This window comes from Pezoporus flaviventris, unplaced genomic scaffold (genome assembly GCF_033815535.1).
Source record: "Pezoporus flaviventris isolate CSIRO_AGI_PZ_B2104156 unplaced genomic scaffold, CSIRO_AGI_Pfla_v1 ptg000056l, whole genome shotgun sequence".
NCBI lineage: Eukaryota > Metazoa > Chordata > Aves > Psittaciformes > Psittacidae > Pezoporus > Pezoporus flaviventris.
This window is the reverse complement of record NW_026892604.1, coordinates 297462-319189: the sequence shown is the minus strand read 5'-3', so window position 1 is coordinate 319189 and position 21728 is coordinate 297462. Positions and strand designations below refer to the sequence as shown.

Below are 21728 nucleotides of genomic sequence, written 5' to 3'. Positions count from 1 at the left end.
AAAGAGGACCTGCCCCATGGTCCCTGGCTGCCCCTGCTTGTGCAATAATGTGTCATGAAAGGCCATGAAGGTAAAAAGTGCGAGTGCATTATGGAATGCTACTGCGAGAGTCCCAGAAAGCAGCAGCTCTTCTTCTGCCATGGGCATGGTGCTAAAGGCACTGTGCTGAGATTGTTTCTTTCCCTGCAGGATTATTTCGACGAGCTTATCATCATCACAGAGAGGGAGAAGTTCTTTGTGCCTATCCGAGCCATAGGTGCCCGAGCCAGCCTGGACTTCCCTGAGCAGCTGAACTTCTCCAACTGTCCAGTCAGGTTCAGCACCCAGAAAACTCTGCTGGTGCGCAACGTGGGGAATCGGGAGGCTTGCTACAGCATCACCACTCTGAGGTAAAGGAGCTCATGTCTTGTGCAGACGCTGTTGCGTGGTCATGGAGTTGTAAACAGTGAGAAAAAGGAGGCAGAGTATCTGAGGTGCTGGACATGGGCAGGATCCGTGGGGTTTGCCATTGCTTAGAGTGTTTTGAGAAAGCTCTGCAAGCAAGTTTTACAGTGCAGTGGTGTCTCCAAGGCAGCATCTTGCAGGTCTGATGCTGTTAGATTGGAAGAGCCAAGGTAGGAAGGCAGCTTGACTGCTGAAGAAGGTGCTGCGTGGCAGAGGAGAGCTCGAGGGGCTCAGGTCACGGAGGCCAAACGCAGCATCAAGAAATGGGCGAGCAATGAGCTGGTGAGAGGCACTGAAGAGTTCATCAGCAGCTGTGTCTACATTAGCAAGCAGAGATCATAGATGAAAGCAATTGCTGTGGAGGCCCTGGCAATACGAGTGTGTGGTGCGGGGACTTTGTTTTCCCGTGGGCTTGGTCTGATGCCTGGGACCAAATATGCCTAAGCAGAAGGAGCTCTGAAGTGGAGAGGAGCAGGCAGTGCCTTCAGAACTGGACTACAGCCCAAACCAGAAAGCTAGGGAGGGTGCAGGTGAAAGATACTCCAAGACCTGCTATTTGCAATGCACTTGCCAACTACTCGCTTGGGTGCTAGAGCGTGTGTCGAGAGCTCCTTGACAAGGGTTTTAGGAGTTCCCCAACTTCAGCAATGAACTATTTCAGTCCCGATTTGCAATAAAGAAATGGGAAGCATTACAGAAGTTTGAAGTGAACTCCACAAAAAAGTGGAATTCTGAGTAACTGGATTGCACGTGTGCAGAGGTGGAGAGCTGAGAACTGAGAACTGGGTGCAGAGTATGGGGGCCTGAGGTCATGTTATGCCCCGGGATCTTCTGAGGTCTGGTTCTCTTCAGCAGGGAGAGTCACCCGCTCTGTTTCTGATCCTGGATGTTCTGGTTTTGTTGTACCGACGGTGGTTTGCTTGCTCCTTGCTTGCACAAGTGAGCTGAAGTGAGGTGGACTGCAAAATTAACGGAGGGCCCAGATCTCCCGTACAGTCCTGATCTCTCTCTTTGCCTTGCAGCCCGTTCTCTGTGGATCCCTCCATTGGGACTCTTGGCGTTGGAGAAGCGATGCAAGTCACGGTGGAATTTCACCCGCCAAAGACCGGTGTTTATTCCAGTCCCATGATAGTTCATTATGACACAGGTAAGTGCGTGGTGCACCCTCTGTGTGTCCTTCCAAACAGAGCGGTGTCTGCACTGTCTGTCATCATCTGATGGCTTCATTGTCCGTTGAATCCCTTCTGCAAGGCTCCTTCACACTGGGTAGAGCAAAGCTTCCATGCTGGCTGCCAGATATTCCTGGGCTGGACTATTTCAGCCTGTAACAAGGCCGGCAGATCTTCCTAAGCACGGTGCACAGGGGGCGACGGTGAATATTCTGAGTGCTCCATTGCAGAAGGGTGCATAGCAAGGAGCCTGATTGAAAAGGAGATGGCTTTTAACGTGCAGGAGAGCTGTCTGAAGAGCCTGCAACCTGTCCCGTAGAGCTCTCCTGACTGGTCATTGCTTTTCATCCCGATCTGTTGTGTTACAGTTCCTGGCAAGGCCTTTGAGGTAGAGACCCTCTTCTTGTGATGTGCCGCGTGGGTGCAGTGGGTGCTGTGCTGAGAGCTGGGCCATGCTGAGGACTTGTGACCGTGAGGAGCAGTAACTGTGGCAGCGGTAGCCATTAGGGTGCTCTGAGCTTTGCTGTAGCCTGGGAATGATTCTGTAGAAACCCCCATGTTAGCAGCAGTTATTTAATGGTGGGGTTTATGAACAAGCTGCTGCTAGGGCTGGAGTCAGTAATGTGAGGGGGGTAATGATGTCTGAAGGTAGGTTGTGAAGACCACCTTGGAGAAACACTTTGAAATGGCTGTGCTGCTGTGCGTGTTGCTCTGGTGCTGGAAGTCTCCAGCTTTCCAGAGGACACTTACCCTAGTGAAGGGACTCACTTCTCCAGTGGTGAAGTGGTAACAGCAGCACGTTTGACAAGGAAGGACGTGCTGGCAGTGGTGAGGCACTCGGCTGTGAGAGTAGCAGGAGCAAAAGAAGGAGTTGGCAGGTGGATCTGAGGGCCCAGTAGCACCCTTTTAAGTGCAGAGCTCAGCACAGAAGCTGCTCTGTGCTTTCCATTGTTCCTTCTTCCCTTCTCCATTTCATTTCAAATGCTCCCGCTCGGATTCTGAGATGAGAGCTCTGCCCAATCTTTCAGGACCAGGAGATGAGGATGAGACGACACGGGGGCATCTCCTGCCTGCAGGAGAGCGTGGGCAAGGGTTGACTGAGGTGAGGGTCCTCAGCGTCACTGAGTGACTTGGATGTAGAATTCCCTGTGAGCTGAGTGGGATGGCGGCCCAAAGGCAGCTGGGCAGAAGTGAAAAGTCTCACTGTAAATGCTGTCACCTTGGGGATAAACCTCCACGAACACCCCCCCAGAATAAGGTGCCTAAGGTGGTGCTAGGACATCCTCATGCTGTACCGTGTGCAGCTGTCAGGATATGATGTATGTCCAGGTGCGGGGAACTGCTGATGCAGCTCAAAGCTGCAGCTCTTTCTTCCGTTGCCTGCAGATTGCTCTGTTCCTTGTACTTCCATCAGCGAGTGAGATGAGCTGAGTCTTGCCTTTGCTTTGTTCCAGGTGAAGATGTTCACAAAAGCCTTTGTGGAAGAGCTGTAAATGTCAACATCAGGCTTGACAAGAGCTCCTTGACGGTTGAGAAGACTTCCGTCACGCTGTCAAACCAAAGATGCGTGGTCATCCACAATCAGAGTGCCATCACGGCTCACTTCCAGTGGAAGCGTTCTGTTGATCAGGAAGAGGAGGAGCGGCAGAAGCTGAGGTTTGTTTGAGAGATTCACCTCAGAAAGATAGATGCCCCAGGGGAAAACTAACGCACAGCCTCAGAGGGCTGTTGGGGCTTTTGAACGGATTAGGGCCCATGAAGCCATGCACAGCGTGGAGCTTAACCCTTGCCATTCCAGTGCCACCCGTGCTACAGCTGAGGGTGATGTTCTGGGGAGAGAAGGTTGATTGCAATCCCTGGATTGCCTCAGAGGGCAAATTCACATTTGGGAGCCGCAGACTATTGAGTTCAGAGCTCCGTGCACTACGGAGGGTCCGTGAGGCTGAGGAAGGTGTCGGCACTCGGTACCTGGGACTGCACTGAGCAGTAGCACTGAAGAGCTGCAGGTGGCACAACTATTGTGATAGTCAAGCGGTTTCTTCTTTGATAAGCTGGCAGGCTCCTTTTGCAGTCACACGCAGGGTAGAGTGCTTAGTTGGCCCAGAAGGTGGAGGCCGACCTGCTGTAGGCTGGGGAATTGCCTTTCAGTGTCCTGGTTTGTGGCCCCTCCTCCCAGTGCAGGAGGCTTTTTCTTGAGGGCTGCCAGCTTTAAGAAACCTCTTGTTAGCTTGTCAGTGAGGAGTAAAAGGCCCTGCTGTGCTGGGAACGAGGGGAATAATGGGATCCATGTGGGAGCCCCTGTCTCAGGGCAGCCCCATGCAGAGCTGCTGCTCTTCCTCCCCAGGTGCTTTGCTGCTCATGCACAGGCTCTGCAAATGTGCTGCTTCTTCAGTTATCTGTTTGGCTCGTCTCTCCCATGGCACAGGCTGCAGAGGCAGGAAGAGGACAAGCTGGTTGATGTTCCTAAGGAGCACGGGGTGGTGCGCCCTCTCGGAGAACAGCCTTCCCTTCCCATCTGCACCTCCCAGAACCAGGGGACAGAGGTGCAGGGAGACTCCGTGCCTTTCTGCAATGATATTTTCACCATTGTGCCCATGGTGAGTGATGGCTGAGAACCTCCCTTCCTGCTCCTCCTCCTTGTCATCTCTGAATGAGGTCCGTTGGCAGATCCCACGTCAGCTGCTTGATGTGCCAAGAGAGGAGACCTCAGGTTTCTGGTGAGGCTGGGGGCGCTTGTTGCAAAAAGCCTTTCTGAACAGCAGCAAGAGCCGCCCCCAGGCTGGGCTCTGCTGCAAGGGCTGTGAATTAAGGGCACTTTGTGAGTGTCTTCACAGTGGCCAGAGGTTATCAGTTATTCTCTGTAAGGACACGTTTCCACGTAGCGCATGGGGCTGAAGAAAGGACACTGGTGCACTGTTGGTTCACATACTGACCTGCAGAATGAAATGGTCCCCTGTGGAAAGGAGCCCCCATTGAGCCCAGGTTTAATCACGGGAACAGCAATCCCTTCCTAAAACCTGGATGTATACCACATCTGAGTCTCCCTTCCAGTGTCGTCTGTGAGCCTGGACACGAGGCTCTCAGATTTAAACAGGCTTTTTGAGTTCTACTGCAGATAGGTAGAGAAAAGTGCTCCCTTTCCTGGTGATGCAAGCAAAACGCCCATGTCCTTCAATCAGCCAGAGCCGTCGTTCTGAATAGTTGCATGGTCTGGGATGAAGAATGCCTGCTGTCTGAGCAGTGCAACATCCCTTCTCATCTTGGAGTAAAGCCTGGAATAATCCCAACCTCTTCTTTCTTTTACAGTGGGTGAAACTAGTTTATTTGTTTTATTTTGTTTTCCGAGGAAGGGGCTGCTGTTCTCTTCTCGGTTGCTCCTGCAACCCATGTAAGGCTGAGAGCCACCAGTGTGTCAGAGCAGCAAGGATATCGGGGAGAGTGGGAGCTGCTGAGCTGAGCATTCAGAGCATCCTGTGGTGTGTCAGAGCTGGTTCTGGAGTGTGCCCCAGGGCTCCTGCTTCATTACGGTCACTATGTCTCCACAATGAGCTTCACCTGCTCTTGAGCTCCTGAGGTGCATTAAGGGGAGCTCTGGAATTCTGGCCGAGTCCTGTCCACATCAAGATGTGATGATGTAGCGACATGAAGCCCCAAGCTGGGAGTGGAAACCTTTCCTAAATGGCCGTGTTTCTGTGACACAGTTTGCTCTAGGGCTGAATCAAAGCAGGCTCCTACACGAGTCTCTCCCCTGCTGTCTTGTGCAGTGTTATGACATCCTTTTATGCAGCAGTTCTTTTTCCTGGGGAGTAGCAGGCACGTGAAGAACCTCTTCAACAGCCTATTGGAATTTCCCGAGAGAAATAACGTTCTGCTTTTATAGCCTGCCATAGAGCAGGAATGAAGGGAGAAGTGACGAAGGGTTTCCCATCATAGTTCTGTCTTTAAAGAATGGGGTTTGGCCATGGACTAGTAGGATAAATAGGATAATAATAATAGTAGGATAAAGTGATGATTTCTCCTGGCCTTCCGTCATTGGAGTCAAACGCTCTGGCTTACAGCTTCACTGCCAATGCAGGGAACATCTCTGTGGATGGACTGCCAGAAGTTTCCACCCCGATACGCTGAATCCCGCTGGATGGTGATTTCCTGTCAGGAGCTCAAGAGACCTGAGCCTGTTAACTGCTGGGCCGGTTCTCTTGGGAGCGAGGATACGAATGCAAGGCTCCAGTAGGGGTGCTGTATTAGCATTGTTCCTGAGAGCTGTGCTGATCCCTGGAAAAGGAGAGGCCTTAATGCTAGTCCATAAGCTTGTTCCTCAGGTGCCTTAGAGGAGTTTCATCTGCTGTGCCTTGGGACCCAGCAGCACCTTGGATGTATGGAGATGTGTCCCTTGTGAGGATCGTGATGCGTGAGTGGATGGCTTCCTGGTGCTTGGCGGATGGCAAGACATCATCCCTGGCAAGGGGGTTTGTGTGCTTCACCCTCCTCTGATTAGCTTGTAAAGGAAGAAATGGCACGTGCCCAAAGCTCAAAGCTGCCTCCTGCACTAGTTAACGAGTGCGTACAGAATGATCCCAGCAATCGGTGTGGTCTTAGTATGGAGCAAATCATGCCCCTAGGGACTTGACCACTCTGAGAAACTCCTTTAGAGTCCTCACTGTTTGAGATGCACCTTTGCGGTGTTCTCCAGGTTCTTGCTGAAACTGTACTTTTTGGTGCAGTGGCAGCTCACCGTCGTGATGTTGAGTTTGAGTTATGTGGGGCTAGGATCAAATGCAGAGTCAGACAGATGCCTTGAGGCACTGAGCCAGCTCCAGTTGCCCTGGCAAGAGGAACGGGGAGGCAGGAATGGGAGGAGGCCGGGAGAGCAAGGGCTTTGTGTCACGGGCAGTGTCTCCTGCCCCACACGGAGAGTTTCTCTAGGTTTTGAGAAGATTGCAAGTGACTTTCTTCTTTCAGACTTTTCCAGTTACTGGTCGGTTGGTGTTTGAAAGGGTTCTTCTCTACCTGTCCTTCGCCGTGTTCTCCTGACTCAGAGCAGGTTGTGCATTGGGGATTTTTTTACAGCTGGAGGCCAATAACTTCCCATGCTCTAGCTCTTTAATTTTTGTGGGGGCTGTCCTCTAAGCTGTAAGTGCTGTGTCAGTGGGAAGAACCGTAGCTAGTGAATATTTATGCTGCAGGAGTGCTGGAGGCTCCACTCAGTTCAAGGCCGTTCTGGGCAAATTCCTGAGAATACCCAACGGCAGAGCAGAATCAAAGCCTGGCTGTGCTGCTAGAAAAGCGACTCTGTTCTTTTTATCTGCTTCTGTAAACTAAATATTTAATTCTTGTAGGGCAGTATTACAGTTGCCAGAGGTGTAGCTACTTAGGTCAGCTGTCTTTGTAATGCTAAGGGCTGAAGGGCTGTAAGAGGTGCCTTTGCTTAAACCAGTTGCAGGAAGCGAGAGCCTATAGAAACCAGGGATGCCTCCTGAAATGTGTGACAAGGCTTCCTGGGACTGAGCACCAGTGCCAGGATCCTCTGGGAGAGCAGCGGAGAGAGAAGACCCTGAGGAAGCAGCAGACAGTTGCAGAAAGTGGTAGCGTGGCCCAGACTTAAATCCCTGAGCAAGAGCTCAATCTCTTCTGAGGGTAACAAAATGCCCCTTGCGGGTGCCAGTAAAGGCGAGGGACTTTGGAAGGTGTTTCTACAGCTGCTTGCAAGCTCTCCTATAAATTCTGTTGACAAGTGTCGCTTGCTCCTTGCTCTTTGCTGGTGCTGTAAAGAAAGGCTTACAGGGCTGTAGTGGAAACAAGAATGTGATGTTTGAAGATAAATGGTTTGCTGTCACTTCTGTTTCAGGAGGGAGATATCTTGCCAAATTCTTCACTTGAAATCAGCGTGATCTTTAAGCCCAAAGAAGCCGGAGTCTACCAAGAGACAGTCTACTGTGACATCTCAGGTACAGCTCCTTCCTCCTGCTCCTGTTGCCACAGAGGAGATACAAACACTCTTCCAGCCCACTCGGATCTCATGTAGTTCTGGAGGGCTCAAGAGAGCAGTGCTGGCACATGCCGCTGTCCCTGTGGTTCCTGGTGGTCTCCTGTCCGAGAGCAGGGCTCTGGCTTCCTGATGCCAGAAGAGACAAAGCAGTGAAGGAATAAGCTTTCCTGCCATGGGTTTGGCAGCATTTGCAACACAGCTTTAGTGAAGGAGCACCAGGCCCCTGTAGACCATTTACGTCCAAGATGAGTCTTTGTTGCGTGGCTCTCTCCTCCTCCTCGTGCTGCTCGCTTTGTGTGCAGAGTAGAATGGGATGGCAGTGAGACCTCATCCAAAGTTTGAGCCAGGATTCAGGCACCTTAGGCTGCTTCAGTGGCTGAGAGCAGCTTTCAGCCTGAAGATCTTGTGCTCTGTCATCTGTAGCAAATTTAAGGGAAAGGACCCACCTTGGAGTTTGGCTGTAAGCGTCGAGGTCTCGCTTGCCTTTGCACCGAGGGATGTGTACGTTAGCAGTACGGGTATGGCTTATGTGATCTGCTCAATGAGGAGGCTGGTTTTCCACGACTGGAGAGAGACCCTTCATCGGGGACTGGAGAGATAAGACAAGGGGGGTGGTGGGTTCGAGCTTAAACAGGGGAGATTTAGTTTTGATATACAGAAGGAATTCTTTCCTGTGAGAGTGGTGAGGCGCTGGAACAGGCTGGCCAAGGAAGTTGCTCCATCCGTGGCAATGTTCAAGTTCAGGCTGGTCGGGACTTGGAGCAACCTGGTCTAGTGGAAGGTGTCCCTGTCCATGGCAAGGAATTGGAAGTGGATGATCTTGAGGTCCTTTCTAACGCAAAGCAGTCTGTGTTTCTCTGAGACACCAGCCCAGGCCGTTGGTTAGAAAGGAGAACCCAGCCCCAAGCCGTATCTCCTGAGGGATGAGATGGGTCCCCTATCTTCTCCTGGAGGACGTAGAGCTGGTTCCATGCAGCCCAGGGACCGGCAGCAGCACTGAGACAAGCTGGGAACTGCCGGGTAGCAGAGGGAATTGCACTCACAGAGATTTCCCTCCACAGGCTGTGAGAGCAGGCTGCCCCTGTGCATCAGCGGGGAAGGCGTCGGGCCCCAGGTGGAACTCAGCTGTGAGCAGCTGAGCATCGGGGAGGTGTCTGTGGGCTCAAGCCACAGCTACAGGGTGAGCAGGACGGGTCGCAGGGCATGGGGTGGATGCGGATGGCTCCTGGGCAGCAGTGAGCCTCATGGAGCTGTGGGATGGGTCTGAATGAACTTGGTGGTGCTGAGCAGGTCCTTGGCACTGCAGGGCAAGTGGACTGCTCTGTGTCAGGGGAATAAGCCCAGAGTGGCTCTATTTGTGTGAAGTTATCCCTGCTTTGCATGAACCCCCCCCCCGAGGCAGAACTTGGCCTCTTGTATTTGGCAGCAGTGCTCAGCATCTTCTGCCTTTTACAGACGTTAATTGCAAAATTAGGAAAGAAGTGAGCCTTCTGTAAGCAAGGAGGATTCCTCATGTATTTCCGTGTTGCTTTCTTGCTGCTGCTGCAGGTGATCCTGCTCAACAGAGGAGTTCTTGAGGCTCCCTTCGGCGTGGTCTATGCGGAGAGAGCTCTGGGCTCCTGCTTCACCTTTGCCCCCCGGGAGGGCGTGCTTTTGCCTTTCGAGCATCAGGTCATCTGGATCTCCTTCAATGCTACTGTCCTGGGGCAGTTCACAGAAGAATTCCAGTTCAGGGTGAAGGGATCCCCTGAGCCTCTGACGCTGACTGTGAGGTGAGGCGGGTTCTAAGAGCTTGGTGGTCACCTTTGTAGCTCTCTCTGGGTAATCATGTCCCACCTCCCTCATTTGCTGACGGAGCAGAGAAAGAAAAGGCCTGTCTGAGGTCTTGATCTTGGCTGTCATCCTGGCATCCCCACACTAAGAGCCCACGCTAACCTCGACTCCAGTTTGACCCTGACTCCTTGCAACAGCGGCAGCAGCAAATGCAGTGTAATTGTCAGCAAGAGGGAGCCATGGAATAGTTTGGGTTGAAGGCACCATTTGCTGTGGTCCTTGATTTTGAACTGAGAGGCAGAGCTGGCATTGGTTGGCATGAGCCATGAAATATATGAATGGGTGTTGTGCAGCTTCACGTGGTGATTCAGGTGGATGTTGGTGAGTTCTGGAATTTGGAGCCTCAAAGTCTGATGAATTTAAGGGCAGGTGAGGTGGTGTGGTGGGTTCAGGTTTCATTATCCCTGCAACTACTTGAAAGGATGATGGAGCCAGGAGGTGGCTGGTCTCTTCTCCCAGGTAAGAAGGGAAAGGACAAGAGGAAACGGCCTCAATCTGCGCAGGGCAGTTTTAGACTGGATGTTAGGAAGAGTTTCTCCCCGAAAGGGTGGTCAGGCATTGGAAGAGGCTGCCCCGGGCAGTGGTGGAGTCACCATCCCTGGAAGTGTTCCCAAACCGTGTAGATGAGGCCCTTAGTGACACGGTGACACCACCCTTTAGTGGTGGCCTTGGCAGTGCTGGGGTGACAGTTGGACTTGATGATCCTAAAAATCTTTTGCACCGTAGATGATTTGACGCTTCTGTGTTGGGTGGTTTAAGACGTGTTGCTCTTGGATGTGTCAGCTGGTGCCCTGGTGATAAGCTGATGCTTTCGTCCCAGCTTCAACTGTCCACTGTGTTGAATTGTTGCTGCTGTTGTCAAGGGATGTTTGGGGCTCCCCTGGCTTCATGTCTCAAAGTCCTGCCCCCGTAACGATTGCGTGGATCAAGATCTTCTTAGAAAGGTGCTCGTGTACTCCATGGGAAGAGCAGTTCCAGCTAAGAAATGCCAAAGCAGGAAACCTGTGGCTGGCAAGGGTAGTTACCTTGACCCTCTTTGAGTGGGGACACCCCTGCGTCCAACACGTTCCAGATGGGGAAAGTGAGGCACGCAGCCGTCACTCGTTTGGTGTCCTTCCTCAGGCCATCACCAACTTGGGGGCATACCCTGCACGACACTGTGCCCCAAGCCCCACCAGCAGCTATGGGCTGCTGACCACTTTGCTTTGGCTGCCTCCTGTCCACCTGGATGCTGTGCTGAGCATGAGGGTGAGGGGTTGATTTGAAAGGCGCTGAGGTTCTCAGGCCGGCTTTTACCCACCGCAACGGCAAGGAAAGCTGAAGGCTTTGCAGTTCTCTTTAACCAAGGCAATGTCTCGTCTGCCTTTGTCCTCACAGCGGCTGTGTCATCGGGCCGGCATTTCATTTCAATGTGTCGTCCCTCAGCTTCGGTGAAGTCTCCTTTGGTGAGTGTGCCCTGGGCTTGGGCTGCAGGGTGGGAGGTCTGAGCCTTACCCAAATGGAGCACTTGGCCAGGACAGCATTGTCACTTGTGTTCCTCCGTAGCCACCTTCAGCGTGTCAAAAGCAGGACTGCCAGCTGCTAGGCAGTATTTTGCCGTGGTGAGCTCAAACATTACCAGATAGAACGGCACGGAGCCAATTGAATGGTTCAAATAGAACCTAAGGAGTAGAAAGTCAGTGTTCTCTGGTGTCCCTCACAGTCAGTCCAGCCCCAGTCTCCCAGTCCCTGGCAACAGAATGACTGTGAAAGTCTTTCTCCCGGGAGCTGAAGGCCCGTTGTAGGTGCCCTGGGTGAATTTTGCTGTTGTGAGGCAAGGGCACCATTTCCCCACCTGACCGTTAGCGTGAGAAATCAATTAGTGCTGCGAGGCCAACTCGTTGTCAGCTCCCGGGTAACATGGCCAAGCAGTAGCTCTGCATGGGGCAGCCATGTCTTCAGACGTGGGCTCCTCCTTCCCCACCAAAAGGCCAGCTCTGCTGGCAGAGCTGGTGGCTGTGCACGCAGAGCATGTCCGCTGAGATGCAGATTCTGGTTCTCCATCTCAGTCTCACAAAGGACTTGTCTCTGAGATGGTCTAAAGTTTAAATGTGAACTCAACCCCCCAGATGAGCTGTGGTTGTGTCAGTGGCTTCCATTATGGAAAGCAAGTAGCAAAGCTGAAGCCATGTCAGCCTTTGTGGGGTAATGAAAGCCAGCGTGCAGCGTGGCTGTGTGACCCCACTCCTTTGGGAGGGTGAGACACAGGTCCTGCTTGTTCTTGAGCAAGCATCAGGTTTGCCTCCAGTGAAGTGGGCTGTGAGCTGTCACGGGCTCAGTCTTGGTTGTCCCAAACCAGGAGATGCATCGGGGTTCCTGTCTGGAGAAGGTGCTTTAGAGTGCTCTGCATCATGCTGTGGCTCCCAAGTTCATCCTTCCTTTCCTTTCCTTTCCTGGGTCATCCCTTTGATGCCAACATACTGCTTTTATCTCTTGAAAACTGTGGGAGTGTTTGTGGAGTTCACAGGGACTTTTCCGGATTGACTTTTCAGAGTAAATGTTCTGGATGCACCGTCATGGTTGAGAAGGAGTTGGTGCTGGTTTGGGGGAGGTGAGAGCTCCTCACAGTTAGAGAGAGACACTTGCGGTGTTCAGCGTCACACAGAGTGGGCATTTCTGTGTGACAAGCGTAGAAGGGAACTTAATTGAGGACGACTTCCCCACAGAGCTTCTCAATCGGCTGTAATTGCCGTTGAAAGGAGGCAAACTCCAAGCGCAGTTTCATCACAGCAGGATGTCCACCCCAGGAATCAGGGGGTAATAAACTGCTGTTGTGTTCTTTTCCCAGGCTTTCCTCGCACCCTGTGCTGCCGCCTCACTAACACTTCCCCGGTGCCCTTCAACTTCAACCTTCGCATTCCTGGGGACGGCTCAGGAGCACCCAGCGTGACCAGTTTTGCTCAGGTGTCAGACAGCACTGGTCCGTCGTGGAGAAAGCCAGCGCGAGGTGCCAAGAAGCCAGCTGAATTTACTATCAGGCCCTTGACAGGGACCGTCTGCTCCAAGGGACACTTGGATATCCAGGTACGGGAAGAGTCCAGCCCTGCGTGCTTCAGAGGTGGAGCTGGAGCTTCAGTGATGTTGAGGGGGCTTTAGCACTGCTGGCTCTGAGCATCATGCGAGTAAGAGATGTGCGCTAGTGTTGGGCTCTACATCTGCCCTGGCAACCGCAAAGCGTATTCAGTAATTCAGATATTGTCCAAAGACTTCTGTTACTGCCAGAGACTGTGCTCTACACGTGAACCAGCAGAAGAGTTAAAGGCAAACATCAGAGAACCCTAGGCTGTTTTGGGTCGGAAGGGACCTTACAGCTCATCCAGTTGCAACCCCCTGCCATGGGCAGGGACACCTTCCACCAGATGAGGTTGCTCCAAGCCACGTCCAAGCTAGACTTGAACAGCGCCAGGGATGGGGCAGCCGCAGCTTCTCTCGGCAACCTGTGCCAGGGCCTCAGCACCCTCACAGGGAAGAACTTCTTCCTGATACCTCATTTTCCTAATATCTACTAAATCCTCCCTTTCCTTGCCGTGGAACGAGATCTGGAGGGCTCTGCGTATGGACGATGGGTTTGGGGAGTGATGAAGTATTTGATGCTCTTGTCTCCCAGGTCACCCTGTGCTCCAACACCGTGAAGAGATACAAGCTGGCCCTGGTGGTCGATGTGGATGGTGTTGGCAGAGAGGTGTTATCACTGCCCATCAGAGCCAGGTACCAGCGCTTCCTTGCAGCCCGTCTTCTTTCGCTGTGCATCTGCCACGAGCAAGTGGTGGTGCCTTGCACAGAGCTGGCTGGCTCCAGCTCCAAACGAGGAGCATTGCTCAATGAGCTAGCTGTGCCCAGCTAGACAGGAGAAGAGCAGCGCATGGAAAGCAGTCCATGATGAGCAGCACTTGTGCTCAGCCACAGGCACGGCCCAGAGCCTTTTCCTACAGGAAACTGTGATTCTATTCCCTATTGGCCTGCTCTGGGGGCTTGAGGTGTAATGTTTCCAAAGGGCCGCCTCTCCTCCTTCCTGCAAGCGTTGGACTTGTGCTGGGTTGTGACCAGAATGCAACGCTGGTTTGGGCTACAGCGAGCAGCTGCTGCAAGGTGTTGTCTGTCTCAGTTAAGGAGGGGGCGTGCCGATGGGTGAGGGGCTTAGGGCAGGAGTGGTGAGGGAAAAGTAAAGGTGAGATCTTCTGAAAGACAAAGTAGTCCTTGGTGTGGAAGGTGAGCTCAGGTTTTTGTGCTTCCCTCTGGCTCTGTTGAGCATTGATGTTCTCAGAGTTAAGCTAAAAGTTGTTCTTGCTTCAGGCAGATTCAGGCCTGTTGTGCTGCGGTGGGCGTCAGTTCAATGGCAAGAGGGATGCAGCTCAGCGGTGCTGTTCCCTCTCCCAGGCAGAGTTGCGCAGTCAGTGCCTGGGCTGCAGTTGAGTAGAACAAGTGCAAATGGGAGCAGCTGGTGTGTGGACCCGTGGGGAAAGGACCAAGGCAGCCACAGGGCGTGGGAGAGGGTTACGGCTGACGGCACAGGGCGCTGCTCCTCAGTGGGAAAGCTCCCTCAGAGCTCACACCTTGCTGGGGCCACTGAGAGGGTCCTTGCAAGCCTCCTGGGGCAAAGGAGGGGCAAAGCTGACCTGGGACAGGGCAACGTGCTCTGCCTGGGCACTGAGCAGCTTTTGTGATGCTGAGACTCGGGGTCTGCCCCTCTTTTGCAAGAGGTTGTTGGGTGAAAAGAAATTAAAGGCTGTTTGTCACTGTAGGGGTATCAGATGTCTACTTGACGGTGACAAATGTATCTGCTCCATTTGGTGCTCATTGAGAAGTAAACAAGCAAGCAACACTGTCTCAGAACCTAATTCCCTTTTGCTCATCTCTCTGCCTAGATGTGGCATTCCCCTGCTGCGAGTGCTCCACCCAGCTGTGACATTTGGACGATGCTCTCTCAAAGTCCCTTATCAGCAGATGCTGACCCTTGTGAACGACAGCAACCTGCCAGGCTGCTACTGGGCTCTTCCTCAGGTTTGCCATCGCATCCGCCTCTTGGCTCCAATGTCACCTAGGGGTTTGTTGTTAGGGAAACAACAGGCTTGGTTAAGATGTTGCTGGTTTGTATTCAAGCCTAAAGGTTTGCTGGGAACAGGAAGCTACCTGAATATCAGCTTGAGGAAGCAGCTTAAACTCTCCAGGAAGCAGATTATATTCTAGTCTTCAGGATGCTTTCAATGCAGGAGAGCTTGCAGGGTTGTGAAAAGCTGCTGCAAGGAGGCTGTCGGCACGGGACGGGGGGTTGTGGAGGCAGCAGCTTTGAACCCCCTCAGGATGCTGAACCCATACATGTCTTGCATCTTGAGTTGTGCCTTTCTGCTTCCTCCTAGGGATTTTTAGGCCCGTGTGCGAGTTGCCGTTGTGGTAGATGTTGAAGAGTTGAAAGTTTCCTCAAAGGTCGCTCTGAAGTCGTGCTTGATTCTGTCCCTTACAGGAGAACAAGGATGCTGCTGCTGTGTGGTACTCCAGCCCTGAGCCCCGTGGGATTATCCAGCCTCACAGCTCGGTGGAGATCCCGTTCACACTGGAAGTCCAGGTGACAGGAGAGCAGGACACCGTTGCTCATGTTGCGGTGTTTGGGAGTAAAGAATCCCCACTGGTGAGTGCTGGGGCAGACCTGCAGCTTTGTGCCTCTCATCTTGGTGGCGTGTAAAGCGTGTAGGGGATCTTCCAGAGAAAATGATCTACGGCTGTTGTCTACAAGGAAAGAAGGGATTCGTGGCATAAGCAACACTAATGCCTGGAGGAGAGGGAGGCTGGTATCCCCTTAGGTGGTGTGTCTGACACTTGCGTGTGTCTGTGTGGAAGTGTCTGACACAGCATTTAATTACGGGGATGTGAGACAGGATAACGAGCTTAACCTGAAACCCCGAGCTTTGCTGAAAGTCAGGTCCGTCATGTGTGAGCAACAGCCATCCATCAGATGTCCTTGCCAAAAGCCCCACCAAGGACACCAGAGTCTCCACAGGGCTTGCATCTGGAGCACAGTCTTTCTTTGTCCACCAAGCTTGGAAGCGGATGAGGCAAAGCCTTCGTGGGCTGAAGCCTGCTAAAAGATGTAGTTCGCAACAGCAGCAATGACAACAAAATGTAGACAAGGGGGTGGTGTCTGTAGTCTCCTGGCTTCATCTGGCTGAAACTGAGAATGAATCTAGTTAATGAAACTTTAAAATGGTACTAACTTTTGAAGCAGCTGTATTAAAAAGTCTTGTCAAACCTTGGGGCATGAAAGAGGATGTCAGAGGGTTGCTGGGAACCTGATGCTTTCTGCAACGACAAATAAGGCTGACATTTTGAAAGTACTTGCAGGCATTCAGACTTTTCTGAAAGTGAACAGAAATGCTGCTCCTAAATCCCCTGGGTGCCACCAAGTATCTCCACTCCACCCTGTTGTGGATATGTGTGTAAAGAGTGAAGAGGAAGGCCAGGCAGTGCTGGAGGTCTGAAGTTTGACCACAGCTGCTCTTAGGAGCAACTTCTCTTTATATAGAAGGAATATTTCCCTTGAAGAGGAAGGTTTCTCCCCACTAGAATAACCAGTTGTTTAACTGTGAGCTGCTTTTTAAGTACTGGTTTCTTGCACAGCTTTTGCCCTTGGGCTAACAGTTTTTAGTTTCAAAGTTCGCCCTAACTTAATCTTTTGGACGTGGAGGTGAACGTGTCAATCTTTTGCCCAAAGGGTGAGCATTTCAGTCGGAGGATCGTGGCTGTCCCTAAAGACACGACACATGGGACTGAGTGACCCTGTGCCCGGTCAGTCCATCCTCAAGGCGCTGCGCTCGTGCTGGGCTGCTGCTCGCAGCCAGCAAATGCCGGTCAAAACCTGGCTGGCTGTTGCCTGCGCAAATGGGAGTTTCTGGGTGTCATTTTCTCTGGCTCTGCCTTATGGCTTGAGTGCAGCTTCAGGAGTTCCCTGGTAGCTGACTGCTGCAGAGCTTTCAGGGCCAGCAGAACCACCGCTGTCCTGTTACACATCCTGTGCATCATCTGATGCAAACCTGAGCTCAGGGGAGTGGCTGGTTTTTATTCCAGAACGCAAGATATTGCAGCGTCTCAGAGTGGTTTGTGTTGGAAGGGACCTCAAAGCTCCTCCAGTTCAAACTCCCTGCCACAGGCAGGGACACCTTCCACTAAACCTGGTAGCTCCAAGCCACATCCAGACTGGCTTTGAACAGTACCAGGGATGGGGCAGCCTGTGCCAGCCATAGCTCCTCTGGGCAATCTGTGCCGGAGCCTCACCACCCCTCACAGGGAAGAACTTCTTCCCGGGATCCCATCTTGATCACACACAACCCCACCCCCCCCCGTCAATTTAGAGCCATTCTTCCTTGTTCTGTCCCCACAGGCCCTTATCCAAAGCCCCTCTCCAGGTTTCTTGTTGGCCCCTTTAGGCACTGGAAGCTGCTTTAAGGTCTCCCTAGAGCCTTGCTTTCTTGAGGCTCTACAAGCCTGGTTAAGGCTTGGGGTGTTTGGAGCTGGGGAGATCCAGCCAGACTGAATGAATTCTCATTGGTTTTAGTGACGTGAGAAGGGGGCTTATCAAAAGGATCCCCATTCCTCCTCCACTAGTTTGTGCCCCTTCTGCAGGAAGAAACTTTTGGGTCTCAGGCTGTCACCAGAAAAAATACTGCTGGAATGATGCAATTAATAATGAATGTCTCAATGCAAGAAAGAACTAATCCCAGGAATGCACACAAGCAGAAATGAGAGGCAGCTAGCTTGCATGATCTCTACTGTGCAGAGGAGCTTTGCTTCCAGGCTGTGCTGGTTTTGACAGGAGAAGCTTTCGGAAGGTTGAAGAAGTTGCTGTGCAGTGTGGCCGTGCAGCCGCAGCAGTCAGGGAGGGTGGTTTATGGCGTGATGGAGCAGTAGAAGGAGCAGGCGTAGGCACAGGGTAGAGGAAGGAGAGCTGACAGCGTGGAGGAGGTGTGAAAAGCATGCATGGGAGATGGGGGTTCTGTATCCCCTCATGATGGGATCTTGTGGCTTTCCGATCCGCAGGGATCACTCCAGGTGCCACCTTTGCTCCAGCCTTCCTGTTTCAGCCTCCCAACCCTGAGAGCTTCAAAGAGTCAGAATTCCCCCAGCCTACGAGCACCCTTAGAGCTGTCCAGTCATTGTAGACTTTCCCTGTTGTTTTGTTCTTTTTCCTGCCTGCCTCCTGGAGCAGAAAATCCATTTACTGAGCACTGGCGAAGGACCAGTTGTCCACGTGCACCCAAGTGAGATAAATTTTGGCTGCATCCAAGTTCTACAAGATGCTTCCCGAAGCCTCCACCTCTGCAATCAGTCTGTCATCCCTGCATCCTTCTCGGCAAAGATGGTAAGTGTCGCTGGGGCTGTTTTCCAGTGCAAGTGACTGGCCCATAGCAGCCTGTGACTGAATTCTTTATTTCTGTGCAACATTTCCACATCCCTGAGACGTGTCTTGAGAGAGAAAGCAAGATGTTCCATCCCAGTGGAGCAAGAGAAGCCTGGCTCTGGGGGCAGTTGTAGCTGGGGCACCCGTCAGTAAAGCAGAGTTTGCAGAGATGTTTGAGCAGAAAGGAGCTCATTTCTGCAAGTTCTCCCTTTATTCTGTGGAAGGCGTTTAGCTGTGGGAGTCTTTGTTTTTGGAACTGAGAGGTCTGTCCTCAAGGTGCTTACGGTGAAGTGGGTTTCACACCTCCCTGGGGGTGAAACCAGCTGGGTTGTTGGCCAGAAGTAGACTCGTAAGGTCTGTGTACCTGCAGAGCCTGTGGGCTCTGTAGCGTTGTAGAGCGTGTGGCTGCAGAAGAAGGCTGTTTAATTCCTGGAAGCCGCGTGGTGGAACAGGCTGCGGAGCAGAAGAAGGTTGTGGGATCCTCTGATGGGCTGATGCGGGCGGGAAGGGCTAGTGTGCTGGGGCTGGGGGGTGCTTCCCAGCGGAGGGGAGTCTGTGAGGGGCTTCAGAGGAGGTTTGTTCTGGTGCAGGCTGGGTTGTTGAAGCTGTGGAGCTGCTTCACCCAGGCCTGTCGCTGGGGACTTGGTTGTGTCCGCGCATGGAGCAAGCAGCAGTGTGTGAGAGCAGAGGCTCAGCCCCCTGGGCAAGGAGGAGGGGGCTGAATTTCCCTCCTGCTGCTTTTGCAGCTGTTTGGGGGTTCAAGAGACCCTCAAAGTGGGAGATTCCCAGGCAGGTTTCTTTGTCCGCACCATAAAAATCTGCTTTCCATCTCTGCAAAGAGCAAGCACCCCAGTGCCCTCAGCAGCTGCCTCCTTGAGTGCCCTTTCTGACTTGCTGGTAACCAAAGCACTTGTTACTCTGCTCGTCAGGGGAAAGCAAACATGTCCTGTTGTGCTGTGCCTGTTGGCAGCTGAATTACAGAGGCTTAGAAGTCTTCAAGACGGCTGTGCTTCTAGAAGCAAGCTGAGAGCTTTTCCCAGAGGAAAAGCAGGGGCAGTTTGGTTATGAAACGTTGTGCGTGGCAACAGCTGGCCAAGCCGTAGCCGTGTCCTGGAGAACCGCGATGGTCAGAGTGGTGTCCCTGACCTCCCCAGCCTGGCAGGGAGGGCAGATGCGATCCTGGAGGGGTGAGCTGTGGACAGGGAACACAAACGGAGACAAGCTCTGCCCCTTGATTCTGTGAAACATCCCCTTGCTGGTGCTCGGGGCAGAGGCTAAACCGCAGTGGTCCCCACGCTTGTGCTGAGGAGATGCTGATGCTGAGGAGCCAGGAGGAGGCCGGTTGGTGGTGGGAGCAGGTAGCCAGCCTCAGGCTCTGATCTCCTCCTCGTGCAGGGCTCGGGGTGCTTTTGGGCTGTTTCCTGGCGCTGGCTGTTTGTGTGGATAAGGAGCAGCTTTGAAATGAAGAACAGAGGGTCCCCCGCCACCAGGAATGCTGAACCACCCAGGACAAGGCTCTGCACCCAGCCGGTGCAGGACGGGGTTTATTTCCCCTTCATGAGCAGCCCTACGAGGCCAGTGGGTCAGCCTGACAAAGTGGGAATGCTGTTGTTAGAGCTATGGCTCTTGCTAGAGCCACGGCTTGATCAAGCGCAGCTGCATTTGTAATGCGGTGTTCTGCTTCCTCTGTCACTTGTGCAAGGCCAGAGTGACCAGATCACTTCAGTGAATCAGCTGTAAGTAGCTTCAAGAGAACTGACTGGTGTCTCCTCAGTCGTCCCTTAGGGCAGCTCTCCATCCCTTCCTCCCTCTCTCCTTCCCTCCCTCCCTCTATCCATCAGCTGCGCACTGGTGTCCATTGTAAGCAGACTGTGGAAGCTTTTGTTCACGATGGACGTCTGTGCTGGGATAAGATTCTGACTGTTGTGGTGAAGTTCTGAAGTGATGGATCCCAACCCTTACTGGTTCCTCAGGAACTCTGATGTCCAATAGTATAAGAAACTCCTACAGGGTCAGAAATAGCCACTGCCTTTGTGCATCGAATGCATGCAGCTGTGGCATCGTTTTCCGGCACACTCAAGGATAAGCAAGTAGCAGAGATGTTATCAGAGGTTGGGTATTTGTCTGGAAAGTGGGGGGATTTTGTAGTGTGGTTCCAAGAGATTTCTTGTCTGTGGGACACAGGCTGGATTGGGGGCAGGCAAGCTGACCTAGAAAGCCAAGAGAAAGTGTCTCGGCAGAGCCTTGTGGCCCTGGCAGGTCTCCTGTTCAGCACTGCGCTGTGCTGCCCCTTGGAGCCAGAGCAGATGCTGACTGAAAGAATGAGGGCAGGCTGCAAATCCTCCTCCCCTGACACGGGCTGTTGGCCTGGCTGGGACAGCAGGGCTGTGCCGGGTCACCCCAGGGAGTTGAAGGTCTGGCTCCGTCGAGACGCCCATCCTCACTCCTCAGGAATAGTTTCTGGGGTACAATTTTCTGGCGGGCTTGTTGCCAAGCTTTGATAAATGAGCTTTGTGAGGGAGCAGACTCGCAGATTCACCTTTGGAGCAGTGCTCTCAGGGCTCCTTTCCAAGCGAGCTGCCCTGTGTCAGCATGAACCCGAGAAGTCGTACGTGAATGTCAGTGGAATCTTCCCAGCCACTGGCTTGGTGTGACCGTGTTGTCTGGGCAGCCCTTGGCTGGTGGCAGCCAGGTCCGTGGTTTGCATCCTAAATGAGTGTTTGGTTGTCTTGCAGGCTGGCGAAAACGCGTGGTGGAGTATTGGACCCAGTCAAGGAGTGATCCCTGCCAAGGCCGAGGTGTCTGTGGTTGTCACTGCGAATTTGGATGACACGGAGCAATTCAAGGACGAGGTGGTGCTGTTCATTGAGAACAGTCATGCCTGCGTCATCCCCGTCCAGGCTGTTGGCGTTGGCACCACGATTGTCGTTGACAAACCCTTTGGCCCGGAGCTCAAGCTGGGCCCCTGCTTCAGGTAGGGAATCTCTCGGCTCCCACTTCCCCATGGGCTCAGCAAGGAGGAGTTCTGCTGCAGTCCCTCAAGCTTCTTCAGTGCTCAAGGTCCTGGCTCTGCTTCCCTGAAGCCACAGGGGTTCCTTTAGAAACATTTGATGGCCATCTGAAAGTCGTTAGGTACTCTGAAAAGCCACCCAGCTGCAGACCAGTTGCTAAATTGTTGCTGCTAAATTATATCTTTAGTCCTAATCCATTTATTTCCTCACTTTATGGAAGAAAGATTTGGAGGAAAAGAGCAGGTCCTGGAAGCCTCCAGCTGGGAAATGCTGCCTTGCAAGTGTAACCAGGTTTCTCTTTGCAGTGATATTGCTTGCTTTCCCATTCGCTCTGGAGTATCATCTCAGAGCAGCAGCAAGCCTGGGCAGTAGCTTGTTAGCAGCTCCTCGACTGAATGAATGGTGCTGGTTTATTTCTACCTCTGCCGGGGAGCCCTGGAGGAGCAGCAGAATTTCTTTGCCCTGTGTCACTCCCCAGTTGGCTCCTCTACCGCACTCCGTGCCCGGTTGCTCTTTATTAGGCGTGGTGGCTCTTTCCTGGTTTCTCCTGCCTGCTTTGCGAGGCACGGGCAAGCGAGGGTGGGTGCAGGACCAGCCCTGGAAGGGGAAGGAAGTGTGGAAGTCTGCTGAGGTGGAGTGGGATGAACAAAGAGTCTGACTTGAAATCGCTGAGCTGGCAGGAGAGGATTCACTGGTCCCAACGTGTGTGTCTGAAAGCAGGCATGTTCTTAAAGACGGGAGGAAAAAAGTGCTGTTTGCCTTGTGTTGGAGACCTCCTCAGGCAAGAAGAACTGTCTTCTTGGGGTGCCTCTTCCTTTCTCTGGCTGCAGAGGGGGTCCGTGGTGCTCCGATACCTG

General features: G+C 52.8%; 1 protein-coding gene across 1 annotated transcript in view; it reads left to right on the top strand.

Annotated features, from left to right (window-relative positions):
- The first annotated feature begins 2248 nt into the window (after window positions 1-2248).
- The window catches only part of LOC133277465 (hydrocephalus-inducing protein-like), a 43938-nt gene continuing 24458 nt past the window's right edge, over window positions 2249-21728 (top strand). Inside the window, exons 1-13 of the mRNA XM_061469305.1 lie at window positions 2249-2261; window positions 3068-3269; window positions 4039-4210; window positions 7459-7558; window positions 8661-8779; window positions 9148-9371; window positions 10810-10877; window positions 12260-12495; window positions 13079-13179; window positions 14337-14472; window positions 14933-15097; window positions 17669-17821; window positions 20596-20834. Coding sequence (XP_061325289.1) covers window positions 2249-2261; window positions 3068-3269; window positions 4039-4210; window positions 7459-7558; window positions 8661-8779; window positions 9148-9371; window positions 10810-10877; window positions 12260-12495; window positions 13079-13179; window positions 14337-14472; window positions 14933-15097; window positions 17669-17821; window positions 20596-20834 — 1928 coding nt within the window. The remainder of the gene's footprint in view (window positions 2262-3067; window positions 3270-4038; window positions 4211-7458; window positions 7559-8660; window positions 8780-9147; window positions 9372-10809; window positions 10878-12259; window positions 12496-13078; window positions 13180-14336; window positions 14473-14932; window positions 15098-17668; window positions 17822-20595; window positions 20835-21728) is intronic.